General features: G+C 38.3%; 1 protein-coding gene across 14 annotated transcripts in view; it reads left to right on the top strand.

Annotated features, from left to right (window-relative positions):
* Positions 1–17,899, top strand: part of DCDC1 (doublecortin domain containing 1) — a 608,393-nt gene that overhangs the window by 544,761 nt on the left and 45,733 nt on the right. For 13 of the 14 annotated variants that reach the window (XM_049890804.1, XM_049890803.1, XM_049890799.1 and 10 more), the window contains 6 exons: positions 3,065–3,158; positions 5,632–5,802; positions 10,879–11,064; positions 12,435–12,638; positions 14,357–14,549; positions 17,326–17,478. In XM_049890804.1, coding sequence (XP_049746761.1) covers positions 3,065–3,158; positions 5,632–5,802; positions 10,879–11,064; positions 12,435–12,638; positions 14,357–14,549; positions 17,326–17,478 — 1,001 coding nt within the window. The remainder of the gene's footprint in view (positions 1–3,064; positions 3,159–5,631; positions 5,803–10,878; positions 11,065–12,434; positions 12,639–14,356; positions 14,550–17,325; positions 17,479–17,899) is intronic. The other variant, XM_049890807.1, reaches the window with a different exon arrangement.

Genomic DNA, 17,899 nt, shown 5'->3' with positions numbered 1-17,899 from the left:
AGAAGTGACAGTATAGGACAGAAGCTGTCATATAAAGAAATGGAGTCTCAGAACAAGAAGGGATTTGGTCCAGATCCCAGTCAGAAGTCCCGGTCATGTCAAGAGTTTGAAACGCTCTTCCTCAGAGGGTACCAAGTGGCACAGCCTAATCGTGATTTAATACCCAGTGACTATCACTGTGTTGAAAGTTTTCTACCACTAGCAATTAATTCACTCCTTCAGATCTTGAATTACCTTTTCAGTTTGGTGTTCTACTTAAAATAGAAAATAACTAGGAATTCTGATATCTTCAGCAATTATCAGCAAAGCCTCTTAAGGGAAATTATGTTTGTGAGAATAAGGCACTGCCAGAAGAGCACATAGCCTAGGCTATAAGTTCAAGCAATGAGAGAGAAGGTGCTGAAAAGGCAGGAGCAGAGTGCCAAAGACATATGCACTCGGTTCCAGCCACACAGAAGGATGGTCCAGGTCAACTTTTGAGATAGTCTCTCATCTCCTCTTGTCACCTGTCATACAACCTGAATTAATCATTTGATCTGTAATGGGAAGTTTGAGAAAGCCTTCAGGTGTAATAATAATAAAGAAAATAAAATTCCCTCAAGAAGACTCAAATGCATATAGGGTGAAATATACTGTCATGGTATTTGGAGCTAAAAGAGATCTTTAAAATCTGCTAGTCACAGTCACTTGACTATAGCGCTAGGTAGACCGAGACTTGAAGAGATTAAGTAACTTGTATGGGCTCAAATTGCGGTTTAGTGAAAGAGACAGCGTATCATGCTGGATATTGCAGGGAAACAGAGTAAATTCCCACCCTGCTGCTTGGCATATAGGGGGCGTTGCATAAAAGTCTGTAAGCTTGGGCTTTGTGCAGAATGCATGGGCAAGTGCCAGCTGACTGTACTGTTTAAAAACGAAAAGGGAAAGCAACAGTATGGTGGCTGAGTATGGCAGTGAAGCGTGGGAGAAGTCGCTATGTCTATTGTAGGCAGCAGAAGCACGGAGCTAGCTATGTAGCTAATCTTGGCACCTCAGTGGGTCATTGCAGGAAGTACGCAATCATTCATTCATTTGAATAATATTATTGAGTGCCAATAAAAAGGCAAGATGTAAACTAAGCAACTTACCAGGACTGCAGAGATAAACAGCACAGAGGACCGGCTCTTGTGCAATATTGTCTTGATAAATGCCAAAAAGGTGTTTCACAAAATCGAATACTCATTCTGGATTTAAAATAATACCTTATTAACTAGCCACAGAGGAAGAAATACATTATAAGTTTAATAACGATTATCCTGTAGAATTGTGAGTGATTTTAAAATTCTGTTCCCTTTTTTTTTTTTCTGTATTTACCTGTACTTTCTAAATTCTTTGCAAGGTGCCTATGTGGTTTTATGTTCAAAATTTATAAATTCAATATCTGGAATTTTTTAAGCTTTAAAAGGGAAAATATACAGTGAAAACTGTAAGAGCTGGAACTCAACAGAAATGCCTAATTTTCTGGGTCTTGCAAGTTTTCTGCCTTTGACAGGGTACAGCCTTACCACTTGTCTATTGCTCTCTTTTAGTGGAAGATATTTCAGTTTTCCTTTCAAGACGGGTTTCTGCCTTACACGGGTTCCAGTTTTCGCGGGCTTTACTGTATTACTTTTATAACAGACCCACCCCCCCCAATCCTTGCCCCTCCTCCCTACTCCCACATCATTAAATTTTCAGGATGAGTGAGTTGTATTTTCCACAGCAGGAATGCCACTGCTGTTCTATAATGTAAATATGTTGGCAGAAAAATTGGCTTTTCTACACAGGCAACAGTGTTGAATGTTTGGTTTATTTTTAAGTGAGGCAAGGAAAAGAATTTGAGGGCTATAGATCAATAATTTTCATTTTGTTTTTCAGTTGGGGGCTTAATATTAGCTCTAATACAGGATCATTTAAAAATATTCAACATACATCTTGAACTTTTGAGGAAAACTCCTTTAGAAAAAAAGAATTTGTGGTAAAGCTACAAAAAAAAAAAAAAAGCACAGCCACTGATAATAGTAGCTGATGCTAAGTGCTATGTGCATGACAATATTCTATGTATTTTATATGCATTAACTTATTTAATTCTCACAACAGTCCTGTAAGGTGTGCACCATTATCCCATTTTACAGATGAGGAAACTGAGGCACAGAGTCCTTAAGTAAAGCCATGAGAGGTGGATTCAAGATTCAAAACCAGGTAGTGTGGCTTCATAACCCATACTCTCAGTAACTATGCCACATGGCCTCTCATAATACCAAGAATGGTGAGAAGGGTGTATTAGTCTGGGTAAAATCAGGAGATAGAAACCACACAGTGATTTAAAAAGCAGGAGTTTAATACAGAGAATTCTGAAACTATCATAAAGGAATAACTGTCAAATATAAAAGAATTCTATATGGTACCCTGGGGCTGAAGTAGAGTACCCAAGGAAGGATGAACGAGGAATTGGGACTCCTCCCCAAGGCTAGAGTTTAGACCTCACTGGAAAAGGTGTGATTGCAGCTCACTGGATGGGAGAGAAATTTGCTGGTTTTCTCAGGCCAGAGCTGGCCTGTGGCCACTGGACAAGTAGGAACAACCCTATGAAACGAATACAGGGGTGTGCAAAAGGAATGGGGCCCTGATGCGGCCGAAGGTTTGGAGCATGTGTGTCCACATCTGGAGGGCCGTGAGAAGATGATCACCAGGCCAGGCCAGGCTAGGGCTACAAGGGTGCCAAAGAACTATGCGCCCTGGGCACCTGGCTGGGGCAGAGCATCACTGGATGTCTTCACTTCCAACTGCTGACCTACTATGCAACAGCTGGGAACAGCAGGAAAGCCCCTTCCTCCTGCAGCGTTCTTCCAGCACTCTCTACTAAGAAAGCTTAACATTGTGCTTACTGTACAGGAGAAATGCTTAAAGGATTCATATCCATTATCACAGACCAGGTATTGTAGGGTGAATTTGGACCCGAGAGGTGACACCTTGATAAGTGGCACAGGAGGTTATCTAATCTGGTCATGCTACGTTGTAATGTGACTAATCCTGTATTTCCAAGGACCTTTCACCTGATGAGTAACCCAGACCTTGTGCTGGCAGTGTCTATGACCAAGGCTGGGAATGAAGCTGGTGGCTATCCAGTTATTGTTCAGGTAAGACATGTATAGGCCAAAAAGTAACCATGACCACTTATTTAACTAAATTTAAGTAAAACTCTATGCTTTCTTGTTATGAAGAAAGGCAATGGCTATCATAGAATCCTATCTTGAGTATCATTGCTAAAACATTTACATTAGTTTGCTTGGATTTCAAATTGAGCATGTTCACGTAGCTCTTAATTTAGTTTAATCCAACAGATGGTGATTGTGGGTTTGCTGCATGCCAGGCACTATACTGGTTACTGAAATCCAATGATGAGCACGACGAACAGTCCCACAACATTCAGAGAGCTCACAGTCTCAGTGGTGGGTGCAGTCGGGTGAATGGCTGTTAGATTCATGAGCTTTAAGTTTGATGATCAGGGGCACATGCAAGTCCCCCTACTTGGTGACCAGAGGGAGGGAATATGGTCAGGGAAGCCTTCTTGGAAGATGTGAGCTTATCAATCTTAATTCTTCTAAGAGGCTTATTTCGAATACACTTTTGCAAATGCTTATAGCATCAAAACAATTTTTGAAGACTTCAGGGAATTCTGGCTTTGATTTGAGTTTTGTGCCAACACGTAAGGAGTTCTTTTTTCATGTGTGCCTGTCATCTTTAATTACTTAAAACCAAAAACATTCCCACAAGGATATGTGTTTTTCCTTGTGAGGAGGAGAAAAAGTTGAGGAAAGTCTCTGGTCTGCACTTACTTTCTGTGTCCTCCACAGAATTTACTATCTTTTTGTTGAACAGAATATATTATCTCCAAATAGCATTTGTTTTATTCCGTGTTTTTAATAGCAATGAGGCAACTTGTTTTGCAGGCCTTGAATCCAAAATTGGGACATAACAATCTGGACAAATATCAAAGCTTGATTAAGTCTTTCATCCTAATGATAAATACAGACTATTCTAGCAGCCATAGTATAAGGAACATTACATTCTTCTCTGTCAGGTGCCTCTTCGGCGCAGACTACACCGAGATAAAAATCTCATCTGGATTCAAATTTAGTACCTTAACCAGTTTCAGAAAATTATAGATATGAATAGCTTCCTCTAAGGGTCCCACTTTCTAAGAAATGAGTTTCATCTAAGGCAATTTGTCTGACCTTTCAAGGTTTTTTTTTTTTTTTTTCCTCTGCTGGCATTTCATTTTTATTTCTTGAAGCAATCAGCTTATGAGAAAATATTAAAGTCCAAGTAAAATAATAAAAGTGACGCATGTGATGTTAATGCTAGTAGCCCCCTCCCTGTTCCATGAAAATACAGTCTTTGATTTTCTAGACCTTTAAGAGAAACTCTTGTTGTATAACTCATTACATCAGTTCTTAGGACTAATTTATTTCCTTCTTTACCATCAATCTCTCACTTGTTAAGGTGAAAAAGCTTGTTAAGGTAGGTGTTATTAATTATAAAGTTCCTTGAGGTGTCATGATATGTTTAGTTGGAACTAATCTACTGGTTCAAATTCTGTTAAGTTGAAGCTGTTCATTTCTTTGCTTATACTTAAGCCCAGTTTTATAATTAGAATAAATATGCCATTTCTGTTACATGTCAAACTGAAGTGTATTCACATATTAAAAAAAGGCAAAAACAAAAAACCAATCTCCTTGATAATCAATGAAATGTAAATTAAAACATCAGAGTACTATTTTTGGTCTATTAATTTAATGACGTTTTGAGAGGTATTGCCCATTTTTGGCAGCAGTGTGAGGAGAAATGGTTCATTTTATATACTGTTGGTGGAAGTGTAAACTAGAAGAACCTTTCTAGAAAGCATTTTGATATATCATAACCTTTAAAAATTATGATATTCTTTTATCAGTGTTTGCACTTCCAGGAGTTTGTCCCAGAGAAATCGTCAGGGATATATACAAAGATTTATTTAGAGGATCGTTCAATTGTTTTGCTCATAATAGGGAAAATTTGGGGAAAACCTACATGTGTAACTATTGGAGCCATGGTGGCACGGAGGTCAAGAGCTCGGCTGCTAACCCAAAGATTGGCAGTTCGAATCCAACAGCCGTGCCTTGGAAGCCCTATGGGGCAGTTCTACTCTGTCCTACAGGGTAGCTATGAGTTGGAATCAACTCAATGGCAACGAGTTTGTTTGGTTATTGGGAATTAACCCTATGGGGGAATTAGTAAAATAAAATATTCCTAAGATGAAATAGTATATATCCTTAAAAAAGATGTCAGGAAAATGCTTATGGAATATTGTTAAGAAAAACAAAAAAATGCAGTTACCAAAGTATATTTTGTGCTTTTATTTTTTGTAAATCAAAGCAAGTATGTATATAAAGGAGATTGGTTATATAATCACCAAAATATCAGCAGTAGTTATCACTGGATAGTGGAATTATGAGTGAAATTTAGAAAGTATCTGTACTTTCTAAATTGATATAATAAAAGATATTAGTTCTCTAACCATCTCATAAACTTCCCTATCTACTTGACTCCATATTTTACCCATTTTTTTTCCAGAAATATAAGCCATATAACAATGGGACTGCCAATCAAAAGTGGCATTATATGGAAAATATGAAAGCTTTTATGGCTTTTCATAGCACTGCGCTGGATAAGGAAATCACAGCAGCAAATTATGCTGGTATTTGCACAGCCTCTGTGATTAAAGAAGAAAACATTGACCAACCAGTAAGTGATTCCTTCCTCCTAAACAGACAAGAAAAATGGAGTAAAATGGGATGATTTAATAAAGCAAAAACCATTTTTTTCCCCCTAGAAACCCTCATGTTAAAATAAGTTGAACACTGATTTTTAAGTGAAATCACTTAAAATGTGAAACCTGGCTAGGAAAGAATGAAGGAAAATTGATGTCACTTCTCTGCTCATATCGTTTCTATGGCTCTCCATCAGTGGTACAATGTTTGGCTCAACAGTTCACCAGAACACACTTGAGGGAGTATGTTCACACATACTACACTCCCACAAGTGTGCCTACCACACTAGATGTTACTCTACTCCAGAAATTGTATTAAAGTGCAAGTCATTGTAAGTGACTCTAGGTCTATTACATTATAGTAAGTATATGGCTAAGCATGAATATACTCTAATTTCAATTTCTCAACTTTGGTCCTTTCATTCTTATTAGTAAGGAATTACTTGCCACAGACTTCACAGATACCTAAGATATGACTCTGAGTCAGTGGGTCAAGCCATCTTGCCATTGTTGATGGCCACTGGCCTAAAGAAAATTGAAATTTCCTAATGCACCCTACAAGACCTTCCTTACTCTGCCCTTTAGATGTCTCTAAACTGCTGCCTCTTCTCCTTCACCCATCATTCCCTAGCTCTTCTGAGTAATTTGCAGTTGTCCAAAAGTGCCATACCATTTTACGCTTCTCCACCTTTGACTGTGCTGCCTCCCCTTCCACCCTTTTCTCCTTTGTCTGTGAACTCATATCAGTTAGTAAAGAAGCTGTCAAAGACTACTAAGGTCATCTCTGAAGTACTCAGGCACCAAATTCAAAAGGCTTCCACTGTACAAAGACAGAACAAGTTAGGCATCAACAAGACAAATGAATACAGTGGACTAAATACATAAACCCATTGCCGTCAAGTTGATTCCGACTCATAATGACCCTAAAGGACAAAGAAGAACTGCCCCATAGGGTTTCCAGGGAGTGACTGGTGGATTCGAACTGCTGACCTTTTGGTTAGCAGATGTAACTCTTAACTACTGTGCCACCAGGGATCCATTGATTACATAAGGTATGCTTAAATTCATATTTTCATACTGATATTAAGCAACAACAACTCATCAGTTGCAAGGATATTAAAGAACAAATTACTTACTTTCAAAATGGGAAAATAAAGAATCAGGCTCTTTATTCTTCCTTTCCTTTATGAACTGTACCTTGGAATAACAGAACAGTGAGGGCAAGTTTCACTTCATGGAAATATCTCAGCTAATAAATGAATATGGTATAAAATAATCATAATATCACTGTTTTGCATCTTTTAATAAATTAGTTGATCTAAGCAATGAGCAGAGTCCCTCGGTGGTGCAGACAGTTAAGCACTTGACTACCAGTCAAAAGGTTGGCTGTTCAAACCTACCAGAAGCACCTTAGAAGACAGGCCTGGAGATCTGCTTTTGAAAGGTCACAACCTTGAAAACCCTATGGAGCAATGCCACTCTGCACAGGTGAGGCTGGTGTGAGTGGGGTCACTATGAGTTGGAATCAGCTGTCCAGTAACCAACAACAACAACAACAGGCAATGAGCATCAGTAGTTACTAGCATTACAAAAAGAAACACTGCAGATATTATGCGTCCCCTGATGGAAGCAACAATACCACTTATGAAATGTTCTTGCCAAAAAAAAAAGATCTAAGCAGAATTTAATCAACTCTCTCATTCTATGTACTAATTCACTGGAAGTACAGGAGACAGAAGAACATGTAAAAAGACACAGTGAGTACATAGTCAGCAAAATCCTAATTGAAAGAAAGGCTACAACAAATAAATTGCAAGAGAAGAAAAGAGAAAGAGATATAAGAGGAACTGGAGATTAAAAGAAAGAGATGTATAAGGCAATTATAATATATGGACCTTATTTCAATTCTGTTTCAAACTTTGTAGAAAGAGCGAGAGAGAGGATTGGAGAAGTTTGAATACTGGCTCAATAATTATATTAAGGTGTTATCATTACTAATTTTCAGGTATGATACTGTGTTGTTGTTGTTGTTAGGTGCCATCGAGTCGATTCCGACTCATAGCAACCCTGTGCACAACAGAACGAAACACTGCCTGGTCCTGAGCCATCATTACAATCATTGTTATGCTTGAGCTCATTCTTGCAGCCACGATGTCAATCCACCTCGTCGAGGGTCTTCCTCTTTTCCACTGACCCTGTACTCTGCCAAGCATGATGTCCTTCTCCAGGGACTGATCCTTTGTGACAACATGTCCAAAGCATGTAAGACACAGTCTGGCCATCCTTGCTTCTAAGGAGCATTCTGGTTGTACTTCTTCCAAGACAGATTTGTTCGTTCTTTTGGAAGTCCATGGTATATTCAGTATTCTTTGCCAACACCACAATTCAAAGGCATCAGTTTTTTTCGGTCTTCCTTATTCATTGTCCAGCTTTCAGATGCATATGAGGCGATTGAAAATACCATGACTTGGGTCAGGTGCACCTTAGTCTTCAAGGTGACATCTTTGCTTTTCAACACTTTAAAGAGGTCCTTTGCAGGAGATTTACCCAATGCAATGCATCTTTTGATGTCTTCACTGCTGCTTCTATGGCTGTTGATTGTGCATCCAAGTAAATTGAAATCTTTGACAACTTTAATCTTTTCTCCATTTATCATGATGTTGCTCGTTGGTCCAGTTGTGAGGATTTTTTATTTATGCCTATTTATTTATGCCTATTCCCAAGAAAGTTGATCCAACCAAATGCGGAAATTATAGAACAATACCATTAATATCACACGCAAGCAAAATTTTGCTGAAGATCATTCAAAAACGGCTGCAGCAGTATATTGACAGGGAACTGCCAGAGATTCAGGTGGTTTCAGAAGAGGACTTGGAACCAGGGATACCATTGCTGATGTCAGATGGATCCTGGCCGAAAGCAGAGAATACCAGAAGGATGTTTACCTGTGTTTTACTGACTATGCAAAGGCATTCGACCGTGTGGATCATAACAAATTATGGATAACATTGCGAAGAATGGGAATTCCAGAATACTTAATTGTGCTTCTGAGAAAACTTTATATAAATCAGGAGGCAGTTGTTCGGACAGAACAAGGGGATACTGATTTGTTTAAAGTCAGGAAAGGTGTGCGAGGGTTGTATTCTTTCACCATACCTATTCAATCTGTATGCTGAGCAAATAATACGAGGAGCTGGACTATATGAAGAAGAACGGGACATCAGGATTGGAGGAAGACTCATTAACAACCTGCGTTATGCAGATGACACAACCTTGCTTGCTGAAAGTGAAGAGGACTTGAAGCACTTACTAATGAAGATCAAAGACCAGAGCCTTCAGTATGGATTGCACCTCAACATAAAGAAAACAAAAATCCTCACGAAAATGATACTGTAGCTATGGTAAAAAAAGAGTCCTTATCCTTTAGAAATACATACTGAAATATTTAAGAATGAAGTGATATGTTGCCTGGGATTTGCTTCAAGATAATCCAAGGTGAAGAGGGAAGTGGGTAGGGATACAGACGAAACAAAACCGGTAATTGTTGATAATTGTTGAAGGTGAGTGAAGGGTACATGGGGGTTTGTCATGGTTTTGTATGTGATTAACATTTTCCAATGATTATATAGTTTGTGCTTTTATTGAAAGAGACAGGGAGCAGGATTATAGGACCAGTGGGAAAGGAGAGAGAAATTATAATTTTAGATCGTAGAATCTAAGAGGGTGGTGACATTAAAGGTGTGATGAGCCATGAAGCACTGGCCCCTGGGTTGGAGGTCTCAGTGGACACCATGCAGTTTTGCTCAAAAAAAGTTTAACACTTCAAGCACTGGAAATGCTCTACTTGATACTTTTGTTAGAAATCTTTTTGAAAATACTTTTCCAGTACTTTTCTTTTAACAGCATGTTCAGAACATCATTTAACCAAGACAGGACCATCAACATACTGGTTATACTATCACACAGGAGGTAGTTGGCACTTTGGCTTTAATCTGAACACATCCTAAAATCATACATGCAACTTGCTTTCTTAAAAAAAAAAAAACCCTCAAAGGCCATTTGCTTTCCACTGTTTTCCTTCAAGCTCTTCTTAAGCATCTGCTTGCATCACATTTGCTAATACTACATTGACCAAAGTCACATGGCTTTGCCCCGATTCAAGAAAAGGAGAAAGAAACTTCATTTCTTCATGGCGGGAGCAGCAATCACATTGCAAAAAGACATGCAAATAGGGATGGGAGAATTTTATTGTGGTCATCTTTGCAAATAATCTGCCACGCTCTCATGGCAAATTTTCAGAGTTAGAAATTGGTGCCAACTTACTTCTAATGATCTCCAGTGAGTTATGATTTAAAAATGTTTATTTTTAGTATCATTATGAACTCATGACATTTTACATATCCAATGTGTTTGGATTTTTTTTTTTTTTTTTTTTTTTTGATGCTTCTAAATTGTCCTACTTCATGTTGGCTCCTATGTCTTTTTGACATGCTCCCTTTACTCTTGAATAACTTCCTTTCTTTCTGGGCACAGCAAGATGTCCCAGGCTACTACTGTATATTCCCTGCCCCAAATATGGACTCAGCCATCCCTCCAAGAACACCTGGTTCCAGACCTAGTTATGCCCATTGATATTGGAATGTCATTGCTCCTAGGCTTTTCCAGATCTTGCAAATATGTTTTTCATTTTTGGGGGGGAGAGGCGGTAAATATTATAATTTAAAAACAGGAAGACCTTTAGCGAGATGGATTGACATAGTACCTACAACCATGGGCTCAAACATAGCAGTGTTGTAAGGATGGCACAGAAACGGGCGGTGTTTCATTCCATTGTATGTAGGGTCCTATGAGTCAGAATCAACTGGATGGCACCCAACAACAACAACAACAAATATTATAATTGAGGAGCAAAATAATGCATTCATATTGATATTTCAAATTTTGCATTTGGAGATTATAAAAGTGCTTATTAAATATTATACAGTGTTCTACAAACACACTATCATTATTTAGATGTACTTATATGAAGCCATCTTTTTCTAATATTTTAGGGATATTATTATCTCTCACCTGGTGGAAAGAGAAAAATGATGCTCTGCTTGGCTTGTGGACAATCCATGAGAGCAGAGAAGGGACTGAAACAATTGCTACCAGGGGTCCCATTCCTCTGTGCCTCTGGCTCCAAGACACAGAAGCCCTTCTCACTAGGGCCCTTCAAGGTCATCACTGTGGCCAAGGTGTGTAATGATCTGAGCTCTGTTAATGCATGTGTGGTAACAGTTTGGAAACTTTGATGCATTCATTATCTGCCTTGCACTCAAGTTGGTCTGCACTCATCCAATTCATCTCCCTGGATTCGCCTTTGCCATTCTACCTGCATTGATTTCCTTTTCCCCATTGTAATTTAAAATACACTTTCTATTAATAGTTCAATACACCCTTTGAAGTTAATTGGGCACTTCTGCTGCTTTAATCATCTACTGACACCTTTCACTGCTCTCTGTGTTGCTTTTAGGTGAGGAAGTAACTGCAGATCTTTACTTAGTAGAACAGCTTTTTTGCCTCTACCCACAGAGTAAACTCCTTTTTACTAGCATGGAACATTTCAGGGAGAATTTGACATGTTGTTGCTAATGACTGTTCAGGTTGGGTGCCTGAATTCACGCATCCATGTCTAATACTATTTATAGCTCATGGAGAATAAATCTCTGCACTCTCCTCTGATCTTAATTTAAACTGGCACGGTTTTAAAAACCGTTCCCTTCAAGTTTAGAAGTGAGAATAGCCAAGGAAAACTTACACATCTGTATAAAAAGGGACAATTCCTGAGAGGTGAGAAACTTTCAGAAGATAAATCAGCAAGTGGTGTGCCCCTCAGGGCTTACCTACCCTATTCCCAGATCATCCCTCTCTCTCCTCCAACCCCAGTGCTCCTGGGGTTACAATGAACATCAACTGAAACCAGAATTCTGAAGGAGAAAGAAATTCAGTCCCCTGGGGGAGCCTGAAGGCTTCTGGCTTTGTTTTAGGATCAGAGGAGTGGTGTTTAGGAGGTAGTGAGAACTGATTAGAAAGGAGCTTAAATGTATCAGCATCTCAGGCAGAGCTTTTTCCCTCAGAACAGCATTGGGGTAGGGACGGGAAGGGAAAGGTGAAGCAGGGTGTTGCATGGTCATTACCATGGTTAAGCCTACCCCTACCTCTTCATCAGCCTCTGCCACCACAGAGTGATGTCATTCTAAAGTTAAGAGACTATCTGTAATATTGCTGTCCCACTACTTCAACCCTAGGCTCTCTCTGACCCTGACATCCTTCTACCCTATCTTCTGTCACAGGGGAAAGTCAAGAGACAAGAGAAGGCCAGAAACACAAGCCAGAGGCTCCAAGTCACCTAGTGACTCAGTGACAGGGCTGGGAAGAGAACAGAGAAATTCTGACCTGATGTTCTTCCCACTACAGTATAACATCTGTAGCATATGAAGTGAACATTTAAAAATGTCGATGTTGTACATATGTACACACACATTTATTAAATGAAGAGACTAAAGTACACCAAGAAGCCAATGCAAAAAAAAAGCTCACAAAATGCATTTTTTTTTTTAATAAGGCTGATTTATCTTCTTACGAGGCTGAGAAAACTCTAAGTTATTACGAAGGACTCCTATTATCTTTACGGGTGAAGACCTGCGCACTAGCTGTATCTCATAGTGGTATGGCAACTCCACACCAGAAGGTGGTGAAAGTAATTGCATACAAAAATGGGGATGGATATCATAATGGGAAGTTAATTGTGGCTGGAACATTTCCCATGGTAAGTGACTATCACTTAAATGCTTGTATCCTCAGAGGTAATGATAATGGTTACTCTTCCGACAAGGAGAAAGCAGTGGGATTGAGTGATAAATATCCCTGGCCAGTTTCACCAATTTAAGCTGATGAGATCAAGATCTTTTCTTTGTTAAAGACATTCTTTTTTTATTGTATTTCTTTGGATGCAGTCTTAGAAAAATGAACAATCAGAATATGGTTTTTAGATCGACTCCAGAGCAAAGATATATAAAAGAAGGGGGAAAGAAAAGATAACAGATTTTCTTAGTTCTCATGATAGACAGAGTGCCTTTTTCTGCCTCCCTTGCCATGCCTGCTTCAAGTTGTATGTCATCTGAATATTCCAGGAGATTCCACTTCATTTATCATCTGGAGAATCAGAGCACTCATCTGTTTTACTTCATTTTCAAATTGAAGAAGCAGGTTGTGCTGGGAGGTACTTTTTGGTCTCTGTCTTGAGGCTGCTCCCCATAGATGTAGGAAAGGAGGAGAACCAAGAAGTCCCAGCGTCTTCCTCCATTGCTTGGTTTTTATCTTGTCTGTATATTCTGGCCAATATTTTTAGCAACACATTTTAGAAGCAATGTTAGTTACGATAAAGTTATCTTAAAGACTTCCTTGCAAACACACATACCTATTGTTTTACTTATCTAGTGCTGCTGTAACAGAAATACCAAAAGTAGGTGGCTTTAAGAAACAGAAATTTATTTTCTCACAGTTTAAGAGGCTGGAAGTCTGAATTCAGGGTGCTGGCTCTAGGGAAAGGCTCTCTCTCTCTGTGTCCACTCAGGGAAGGTCCTTGTCTCTTTTCACCTTCTATTACTAGGTTCCTTAACAATTATGTGACTTGCTTGCTTGTTTGCTTAATCTGATCTTTTATATCTCAAAAGAGATTGACTTAAAACACATCCTACACTAATACTGCCTCATTAACATAACAAAAACTCGTTCCCAGATGGGACTATAAACACAGGTATAGGAGTTAGGATTTACAAAGATAAGTATTTTTGAGGGACACAATTCAATTCATAATACCCATTCACTCACCTCTTTGGTTGAGTACAAATAGATGTTTATAAAGACTTTTTTTTTTTTTTAAAGACATTGTTGTTCAATGGACTAAGCAAATTACAGAAGTTAGCAACTCCAAGATTCACCCTTGGCTCCATAGCTGACCTTTGTGTTCTTGGGCAAAAATATTAACCTCTCAGCCTGTTTTCCAATCTGCAAAATGGAGGTAATAACGTGTGTCAGTTCTTGGCTTGAAAGTGAACCCCAGAACCAAACCCATTGCCGTTGAGTCAATTCCGACTCATAGACTTCTCGTTCATTTTAAAGTAGTTGGTAAATATGAAGTATCATAGCAATTTTATACCTTATAAAGTAACAAAATGGAAAGTAGATTTCTAAGTTGAACATCTCTTAGAAAATACTTTGATGTTAAAACATATTAACATATGTCAGGTCCTATGTTAAAATTCTGGAGTTAGAAATTTCCCCAATTGGACTGAATTCATGTTGTGAGATAAGGTAGGCCAATCTAATATCAAAAATGGTTTCTAATCAAAGATCAAGATCCATAGTTACTCAGCTTTCTATTTCCTCAAAGGATGTTCTGTCTTCAGAAATGACCAGCTCTTCATGATTATTCAAAGTTCTGTTACAGTTTCCCCTCGGTTCCTCACAGTCTGCATTGTCTAGCTTCTTACAGAGTGCACAGAACAACTTGGTCTTTCCAGAGCAGCCTCCAAGGTGTACACTAAAGATGGAACCACAATTCTAACTTTGCGTGATTTGGTTTTATGGGCTCTGGATGAATCCCTTATCCACAGAGACTCCGAGGATCCAAAGGAACGTGCAGCCCCTGTTGGAAGAGAAGATGCAACTGCTAAAAGTATGGAAGCTTGGTTACATTCTGCAGGAGTTGGCTTATTCTATTGATATTTAATCATAACAAGATTAAATATGACTCTTTCATTCACTCACCCCTTCCAGGATTTCAGAATCATGTGAAGCTACTTCACTATATGATCCAAGAGTATCAAAGAGATTCTCATGTTATTTTTACCTTGCAGACTAATAAGAAAATTAAAAAAAAAAAAATGAACCTTTAATAGATTTTAGCCCTCTCACAAAAATCTTGTGTGAATTTTGGTTTTAGCACCAAACAATAAATTTGCATTAAAAATTAATAAAATATTTTTGAGAGTTTAGCTGCTTAATGAAGCATGAGCAGCTTTTTTTGTTCTCAAAATCAGGACCCAAACCAACTTAAGGAAGTGGGGCTGGATCAATGCATTTTTTTTTTCCTACCGTTAGAAGAGAAGCTGTCCGCTCAACACTGCCTGACCTCCAGTCTCCTTCCTGCCCGTCTCCACATCTCATATAAACTCCCAGAAGCCCCACTGAATGCCCTTCAATTGTAGCACTGACCACATTGTATTGTAATCATCTATTTACATCTCTGTGTGTCCCATTGGGCTACGTACAACTTGACGGAAGAGCTGTGTCCCAAACAATTGTTAAATGAAAGGGAGTCTTGTTAGCAATGATTCAGTAGCGTTAACTTGAGTGCGAGGCCACCACACTATTATTGTATTGAGAGGTGTGGTATAGAGATTAAGAACTTGGGTTTTAGAACCAGAATAAAACCAATTGCTATTGAGTCAATGCTGACTCATGGTGCCCTCATGTGTCCCAGTAGACTGTATTTACCAGGATTCCAGTCCTAGCTCTATCACTTGCTGTAGGAATGACTTTGGGCAAGTTGCTTAACCTCTCTGTACCTCAGTTTCCTCATCTCTAAAATGAGGACACTAACAGTCATTTAGGAGCCAGTGGTGGCTCCGTGGTAGAATTCTTACCTTTAATGTGGGAGACCCGGATTCAATTCCCAGCCAATATACCTCATGCACAGCCACCACCTGTCTGTCAGTGGAGGCTTTTATGTTGCTTTAAAGCTGAACAGGCTTCTGCAGAGCTTTCAGACTAAGATGGACTAGTAAGAACGGCCTGGCATTCTACTTCCAAAAATCAGCCAGTGAGAACCCTATGGATCACAATGGTCTCATCCTCAACTGATCATGGGGACCAGGCAGCATTTTGTTCCATTGTGCTTGGGTTGCCATGAGTCAGGGGCCAACTTGACGGCAGCTAACAATGGTAGCCACTTACTTCATGAGATTGTTATGAAAACCAAATAAACAGATGTGAATATATATGTAAAAAAAAAAAAATTTTTTTTAATATATATACGCACACATGTATAATCACTTAAAACAGTGCCTGATTAACATCTCCCAGACACCCAATGACTATTAGCTATTATAGTTATGTGTAGATATTATTTGTTTGTTTTCTATTGGATTTTTAAAAGTAACTATATGAATAATGCCTAGCTGATGACTAAAGCGTATAGTTGGCATCGTAAAATATCTGATCTCTAGTTTCTTGGAGATTATAACCTCAAACTCTCTGCTTTCAAATTCTTATTGAAAACTTGGTTGAAAGTAATGTTATTCATGCAGGATTGCCAAAAGGGTATAGCCATCCCTTTTCCTCTATATTCTAAAGGCTATCTTTGAATCAGACAGGGACATTAGAGGGTTTGACATTATGCCATCAGTTTGTGTTGAAAAAGTTTAAAGAAACAGCTGTTTGAAAGTCAGTAGCATACTTAACTGTGGCGGTAGTATGAAACAGTGGTTAAGAGCACAGCGTTTGGAGGCAGGTGGCCTGGATTCTAGCCCTAGCTCTGCTACAACCTAGCATCAGTTATCTTATCTGTAAAAAACAAATGGTAATAACACTTACCTCAGAGTGTCGGTTTAAGAGTTACATGAGATACGTATATGGACGATGTCTTAATAAAATGCCCAGCACTTAGTAAGTTCTCAGTATGTGTTAGTTTCTATTTCAGGATGCTATTAACTATATTACAAATAACCCCTTTATAAGAAAGTTCAAATGAATTCTCTCAGGCCTCAAGACTAGGAGAAATGTGTCTTCTGAGAAATTCATCATTATATTTGGACTGTGTCCATCTTGAAATTGTGTTTTCCTCTTTACTTTGGCTATTAGGAAGCTCAGAACCCAAATTGTGCTTTAGTTCTAGCAAATAACAACAGCATGCTATTCATTTCCATTTCATAATAAAAACAGTAGCTAACATTTATTGGTTGCTTGTGTGATAAAATAGGCCAAGCACTATTTCTCTGAAGCATTCCACATTTTTTTCCATTTAATCTTCCCAGTAACAGGATGAGATGAACACTAATACCCATTTAAAAGATGAGGACATTGAGATGCCTTATTCATGACTTTAGTCTATTCCTCTAGCCATTTTCAGCTTTACTTGGTGTTCAATCTCTTTATTTTGCCCCTTCTTCTTCTTATTATTTTTTTTTAGAGTACGTATTTTTGGCAAACTTCAAATTTCTTTCACAATCAAGCAAGGTGTAAGAAAGAAACTTACAATCAGATTATTTTAAATTCTTCGGCTGCATATGGAGTTTCTGACAATATGTATATGTTAGCCTCTGGGTTGGGTATTGCATATTTAAATCAAGTTGTCAATGAAAAATAAAATATTTTGAATAAAGAAATGAATTCAGTAGGCAAATCTATTTATTATTCATTGAATAATGGTGAATGTGTCATTTTATTCTTAGAAAATATGAGAACAAAAGTGAAAAACAAATCATTTCCAAAATTGGTGACATCTGATAGTTTGAACAGTATAGATGAGTCTTTGCTTGACCTTGTCCTCAGAAATCCTATTGCCATCTGGGTATCTTGTGGTGAACCATTTCTGCCTCTGAAAGGTAAGATTTTTTTGGTTTTTGCTTTCTTTCAAGCAAGTATATGAAGGAAGAGGAAAGTAAATTTTGTTACCATAAGAAAATGAATTAAGTGTATATAATGTCAACCTAATAATATCACATTTATTGAAAGAACAGGAGGTCCATAAATTGTGTGCACAAGGATAGCTGTATCTCCTGTATTTGCACAATTGCCTATTTTTTTCTTACTGGAATGGAGTATTCTGCATGGAAAAATGTCTAATTTAGTTGATAAAGAGATCCTTGGTCTATAAGACTGAGAATAATGGTATGTATTAGAAAATAACAAATGAGTTTAATTCCCACTGTGGATGACCTGTCTGCACATTTTCATTTTTAAGAATTGCACCCTTTAGGCAGTAGGTGGATGTTTAAAAAATGAATGGTTCCAAGCCAGGCTTTC

This window comes from Elephas maximus, chromosome 7 (genome assembly GCF_024166365.1).
Source record: "Elephas maximus indicus isolate mEleMax1 chromosome 7, mEleMax1 primary haplotype, whole genome shotgun sequence".
NCBI lineage: Eukaryota > Metazoa > Chordata > Mammalia > Proboscidea > Elephantidae > Elephas > Elephas maximus.
The sequence above is the reverse complement of the archived record's forward strand: the minus strand, read 5'-3'. Positions and strand labels throughout refer to the sequence as shown.